Here is a 7,017-nt window from a genome sequence, read left to right on the forward strand (position 1 = left end):
TAATTTGCTATTGTCTCGTCTATTCCTCGGACATACATCAGCTAGACGTTGGAAACGAGACGGATTTTGTTTAACAAACATAGCTACTTCGAAGATATAGATACATGGAAGTGTCAGGATTTTGTATTGCTTAAAATAGGGCACACAACTGTCTGTACTTTTGAGCTTAAACATGGATCTAAGGCACCTTTTCTGAGCCTTAAAAGCTATGTCTCGATCAGTTGAGTTCCCCCAGAAAATGACTCCGTACCGTAAATGGGACTCAACTATTCCATAGTAAGCCGTAAGTAGCGCTTTGTCATTCACTATGGAGGACAATCTATACAAAACAAAGGCGGAAGAGCTCAGTTTTTTACACAAAATATCTACATGTGCTTTCCAATTTAAACTAAAATCTATTTGCAGTCCTAAAAATTTTGTATCACCTGCTTCCTCAATATTATTGTTTTTGTAATGTATGTGTAGAGTACTTCCTCCAGGAGTTCGCTGTCTAAAGTGCATTACCTTTGTCTTACTTAAATTTATATTTAAATTATTTTTGTCCAACCATCTAATTATTGAGTCAAGTGTGTTGTTAATATCATTTTCGTATGTGCTTATGCTTTTACAAGGGATCGTTACTGTGCTATCATCTGCAAACATTGTTATAGGTTGTTCAAGGGATAACGGCATGTCATTCACATATAGTATGAACAAAAATGGTCCCATAACGCTTCCCTGTGGTACGCCGAGTGAAATTTTACGTTCACTTGATCTGACTATCTCTTCATGCTTATTGACTACATTAATGCGGCTAACTTCAGTAATTTGTGTTCTGTTTTCTAAATATGACTTAATAAGTTTGAGCACATTACCTCTAATACCATAATTTTCTAGTTTATTGAGTAGCATATTATAATGGACATAATCGAAAGCCTGAGTCATGTCGCAGAATAAAGCACAAATAGGGTTTCGTCTATCCATGTTACTAAAAATATTATTCAAAAAGTCAAAGATTGCCATGTTAATGGTTCGGTGATGTCTGAATCCTTTTTGTTCTTCACAAAGTATATCGTATTTCTCCATGTAATTATACAGTTCTTTATAAATGTATTTCTCAAATATCTTTGATATAACTTGGAGAGGCCTATGTCCAGCAGTGGACTGCGATAGGCTGATGATGATGATAATAAACGCATTTACTATATTACGTCTATGGGCTTTCTCTCAACAAGGCCTGCTTTTCTTCCTCTTTCTGTTCAGCCACCTTTTTCAAAAATCTTATTTCCCTTTCTATTTCACGGTTTTGCCTCATGAGACTTTTCATATTGGCTTTTAAATTATGCGCTCTTCCACAATCCATCCTTTTTTATCAGCAGTCAGGGAAAGGAGACGTTTCAAATATCAGATATGTGCACGCTCATGAATTGCTGAAATGCGTACTTTTTAAAAAATAACAGTAAAGCATCAATTTGACAATAACATTAAAGAAAAAGACGAACAGCCGCGAGGCTGATGCCGCGTGCCCGAGGCCTATATATGTTCTGTGCCCGAGAGTGACTCTGAAAACGCGAAGTACGGCGCACGCGCTCAGTTGACGTACAGACGCCGCGCGCTCGCGTGCCGATAGTTGACATTGTACACACTAAATTTCCTAGCTAGTATATAAGTTCTGCAATTGTAATTGTTTTTTTCTGCTTCCACGGTCCTTTTTCCATAAACAAGTGTTGTATGTGCCCATTAAACACAGTTTACTTACCACCAAAACCGTCTTTAAATCAAACTCGATAGTAAGCCCGACTACACTACAAGTTACTGACTCACAGCCCTTTCACACGGCAGTCCAGTTTTTTGCAGGATCCCTTTTTCTGCAGCATCCCGTTTGATCGCAAAAGCAGCCCCGGATCTAGGGGGGGGCAAACCGGGGCCTGTGCCCCGGGCGGCAAATTTAGGGGGCGGCAAAACTCACACTTCACAGACCAATGGATAACTAATTTTGACCACGGAAAAATTAACGGTTAAATAAAAATAGCACAAGTACAGCCATTTCATGGCCATATCAACTTGACCGATACCCTGAGCGCCGAGTGAGACATGCTGCATGACTGCACGAACATTTATTAATCACGAGGCGAAGTTTTAAAGCAAACTAAAAAATTATTTGCGATCATCTATGAGCCAGGAATATCGCATATTTATTTTTATTTTAAATCCTACATTACAGATTACTGTAATAGTTACCTACAGCGCCATATTAACCTGTGGTGCAAGGTGTGCGAATAACCCGGGCGCCTCGGTCTCAGGGGCGCCCCGGGACGCCCCACCACCAGGAATTTTGGATGAAATTACACCGTTTGATAAGGAAGTTCCACATTGTATCACGATACTGACAAGCGAAGTTCCTAAAAAAGTCGCCTTCGCTTTGTTTGATTGATCATTTTTACTTTTAACATCCTCCAACTAAGTAAAAAAATTCTCGCTCGCTACGCTCGCGGTTAAATGACAATGTATGTCCTGTTTTTCTGATTGTTTATTTTTTTATTGACTCGGTCGTCGCTCATTGATTCGGTCTCTAATCACGTTTTCTTTTTATTTGTACGTAATTCCCAGTTTAATTTGTGAGTCTTGTCAGTGTACTTGATCAGGTAATTTTGTGTCATAGGTCAATAGTCGAAAAATTTCGCGCTCGCTTCGCTCGCGAAATGTTATACATACATTACCTTGATAACTTCGTAAGTTAAGTCCACGCCGTCTTACCTTTTATAAGTCAAATGTAGAAAGGATGTTTTTTATGGAGTCCTCAAAACCACAAAAAGTTTGCGCTTCCGACTACTTGTTACTTTACAGCGCTTTTGAAAAATTTATTAACTTTTTGTGTCCCAAAATTGAAAAATTTGTGCGCTCGCTTCGCTCGCGCTACTTTTCACAATTGTATTGATCTGTCTCGACTTTCATAACTTAAACCTGGCCAACAGTTTGAGCCTACAATGAATTGGACACATTTTTTAAGCTACCAAAAAAGTGCACTTTATTCGAACGTTCTTATTTATATTCCTTGTAACTACTGTAAGTACTTCAATACATAGTTGGCGCTCGGGTGATGATTGCACCCGAGCGCTACATGAGCTAGAGACGGCCCTGCCTGCCTACATATTGATAGCTAATATTATATAGATGATAAAGGTGAAAATAAACATAAGTAGGTAGGCGGGGCGGCATTTTTCAGTTTTTGCCCCGCCTAATAAAAATTGAAGATCCGGGGCTGCGCAAAAGATATTATATGTTAGTGTTCACACGAGCAAACCGCATGCATGATCCTGCAAAATGCTGATCCCTTCGGTTTTGTCACCGAAAACTGGATCCTTCGTCCAGTAAAAAGCGGGATCCCGTTTAATGACACATATATTTCTATAGCAGTATTCACACGGCTTCCTGCGTGCGGTTTTTTGCTGGACCCTGTTTTTTTGCCTGAAAGTGGAGGGGTGACAGCCCCAATAGACTATTAGCAAAGCATTCACGTTCATTTCGCCTGATCACTAGCGTAGGAATAGTCAAAAAACAGGATTTCACACGGCAGTCCAGTTTTGCGGGACTGGCCTTTTACTATGGATCCTGCAAAACAGAACTACGTGTGAAGACAGTGTCCGTTTTTGCAGGATCCAGTTAAAAGCCGGTCCTGCAAAACTGGACTGCCGTGGCGTGTGAAAGGGCTGTATAGTCACAAATTCGACTATTAAGGCTGATTTACATTGAGTCAGTAACTGACGTCAGTGTAGGCGGCGAAAACTGACGCGTGCTATTTACACGAACTATTATGGCTGATTTACATTGAGTCAGTAACTGACGTCAGTCCACTGACAAGTCAGTGCTGACCCGGCACTGCCATCCGCGTCAGTTTTCGGCGCATACACTGACGTCAGTTACTGACTCAATGTAAATCAGCCATTACATCTTTAGCTTGCTGCTTATCTGTGGTTTATATATTACCTGTGGTTCATCCCCGTCAGCCTCGGCGACTCGCACAGAGACTCGCACCAAAATGTTTTTGTGAAGTATTCATAATTTTTGAACATTATTTTGAAAGAAAACATTTTATTATTTGATTTTTATCATAATCGTCATGAAACATGTTTAAAGTAGTGGAAAAGACTGTGTTGTGCGTCTTGGTGGTTGCTGCAACCGTATCATGCAGGATACATAAACTGCATCTTTCGGTAAGCTGAAATTTTAATGATTTGTACTGAAAGCATAACACTGTTGCAAACAATTCGAACCATATGGTAATTGAGAAATGTACTATGAATGTCTTTGTTTAGGATTTTTGTAAAAAATATTTGTTCTTGTTTAAACTTGAAGGCTATTTACCTGTTACCTGTTACGTGGGCAACCCAACTCCCCTTGGTAAGACTAGTAGTCAGACTTTCTGGCTTCTGACTACCCTTTATGACTGTCAAGGATATTGAAGTGACGTCTGGGACCTGCAGTTTATCGTGCTTTCCTAAACACAGAAGAACTCGCTGTGACAAGATGGTCACCCATTTGTGGACCAAACTCCTGAAGCTTTGTGTATCTTTATGATTGATTGATCCCTCGGCTGTGACTTGCCACAAGCTCTTTCATACGTAGTTTAGTAATTACAATGTTATAATAATTAATATCGGATGCCTTCCAGATTAAATTGCCAATTGGCAACCACTTAAATGGTAATTCAGTTAAAAATAAGGAAATGCTAGACATTCAACATGTACGGTCCAGAATTTAAATGAAAATCTTTTTATTGGCGCCTTCATATTGATAAGCATGTGTGTTTATGACTTAAGGATCACACTATCTCAAATAGAGAATTTGACTATCATTGTCTTATCTTGGTACTGAAATGTGTAAATGTTCATGTTCACTCTTGGTCTAAAGAATATTAACTAACTATAAGTCGGTCTGTACTTGCCTTGCACCCATTCTACAGATATAATTAGTAAATTAGCTTTCTACAGATATAATCTTGTCCTCTAGCATCAAAAACTACGGATGGATAGATTATTGGGAACTGCTGTTTGAAAGTACATTATATATTATTCATTTGTTTTGTTGGTGTTCATGCTCAACAGTGTCACTGAACTGATGTTTCTTTTTTATGAAAGCTGGCAGTAATATAGGTCAGAATAATATATGGGCTACTTTTTATCTGGGTCCGAGGGGTGGTTCCATCAGGAAGTGGTTGAAACCGCTGGCTTGTACAAGAATATTTGTATGAGTTCAAGTTTAGGTCAGGCAAATAACATTACAACTTTTTGTAGTAATATGTACTTTCTAAAGGAGATAACTAAACCATAACTAGACAAGGACCTTGCTCAAATCATAGATTTTGACAGATCAATCGTGTGCAGATTATTAGGTGCATTTCTTTGGCTCTTCTCTTCGGGTACAGTTGAAACCATGGATAACAGCTAGTTCATTATGATTGTGATTTTGGAACCAAATAAGTACGTAAATTCACCCAGTTATGGTTGCCATAGTTCCATAAAAAAATATATTAAATGAGTTACTATGCAAGTTACAATAATTGTTTAGAAGTAGGAAGTTTAAAATCAATATTTTTTAATATGTCACAATCTGATTAAAGCATACATTAATTGGGATAATTAGTTGAAATACATAACTTTAACAAGTTGTTCAATTAACAAATGACCAATTAGCAGTCAACTGATATTTAATAAAAAAATGATTGTAACAGTTTGCTGTGTTTCTGACAGTTGTGGTTAACAAATTTTATATCTCAGAGAATATACTTTGCTGGAGAAAAAAATATTAAAAAGTAAAAGTAGAGTATGCTAAAACTAACAAGACAAAAAAGTCTCATGACATTATAACTAAAATAGTTTTTAAATTTGAATTACTTACAGTAAGTTTACTTGTAAGTGTAAATACAGGCTAAAGTTAGTTAAATAATTTTTAAGGAAGCATCTTACAAATGTAAAGGTGGAGTTATAACTTCGCTTCCATTCTCACTCGCGTCTGTAGCAGCACTAACACTATAGTGGGTGTGTTTACCAATCGCGGGGGGTCGTCCTTGTTGCAATGGTGGATACGACTTCATATTATAAATAAGTTGCGTACCCGTTGCCGCCACCCGCCTCAGATGTCCTGCGGGGGTTTATTCTAATGATTAGTGAACCACGTTTAACTTGACGTCACTCTGATACAGCTCATTACCTACATGTGTTAGGCTTTGTGTGCTGAAATTCCAATACTGGTTCCAAGAAAAGGTATACAACTAATTGTTTCTTGTGGGTTAAGTTAATGATTTTTCCTGTTGTGTCATATATCCCTGCCTTGAGGAAACTAGCTACTGCAATTTGATATAATTGCAACTTGATATATCCAATATGTCATTTTAATGTACATCAGCTGTTTCACTACAAAGTTTCATCAAAATCCGTTCAGTAGATTTGACGTGAAGTAAAAAAAAAAGAAACTAACATCACACACAACCCAACCTACATTCACACATTTATATTATTTTTTCTAAGCCCAAACTGGATGGCCTTGATTAGTGGGAACTTCATAGTTCCCACTAATCAAGGTTGTAGGCGTCCAGATCTTCCCGCCATCTTTTCCGGGGCCTACCTCGTCTGCGTATATATATCTTCACGTATATTATGTAAAGTTTGTATGTAGTTAGTTTATCTATACTAATATTATAAAGCTGAAGAGTTTGTTTGTTTGTTTGTTTGAACGCGCTAATCTCCGAAACTACTGGTCCGATTTAAAAAATTCTTTCAGTGTTAGATAGCCCATTTATCGAGGAAGGCTATAGGCTACTTTTTATCCGGGTTCGTGCAGAGGTTCCCACGGGATGCGGATGAAACCGCTGGCAGAAGCTAGTTTATAATATAGTGTGATTGTCATACTACTTATTGGCTTCTTGAGTTGTATTTAGTAAGTATTGTTCAGCGCTTGTAGCGCTTCACTGACATACTACTTGTATGGATTACATATTTCTGTGGCCTTGATTTACGGCTTTACAAATTATTTGAAATA

General features: G+C 38.0%; 1 protein-coding gene across 1 annotated transcript in view; it reads right to left on the reverse strand.

Annotated features, from left to right (window-relative positions):
- LOC124645340 (rho GTPase-activating protein 1-like) overlaps window positions 1-963 on the reverse strand; it is a 14,833-nt gene extending 13,870 nt beyond the window's left edge. Inside the window, exon 1 of the mRNA XM_047185142.1 lies at window positions 855-963. Within this exon, the coding sequence (XP_047041098.1) occupies window positions 855-963 (109 nt within the window). The remainder of the gene's footprint in view (window positions 1-854) is intronic.
- Window positions 964-7,017: the final 6,054 nt, after the last annotated feature.

Source organism: Helicoverpa zea, chromosome 31 (genome assembly GCF_022581195.2).
Source record: "Helicoverpa zea isolate HzStark_Cry1AcR chromosome 31, ilHelZeax1.1, whole genome shotgun sequence".
Classification (NCBI taxonomy): Eukaryota; Metazoa; Arthropoda; class Insecta; order Lepidoptera; family Noctuidae; genus Helicoverpa; species Helicoverpa zea.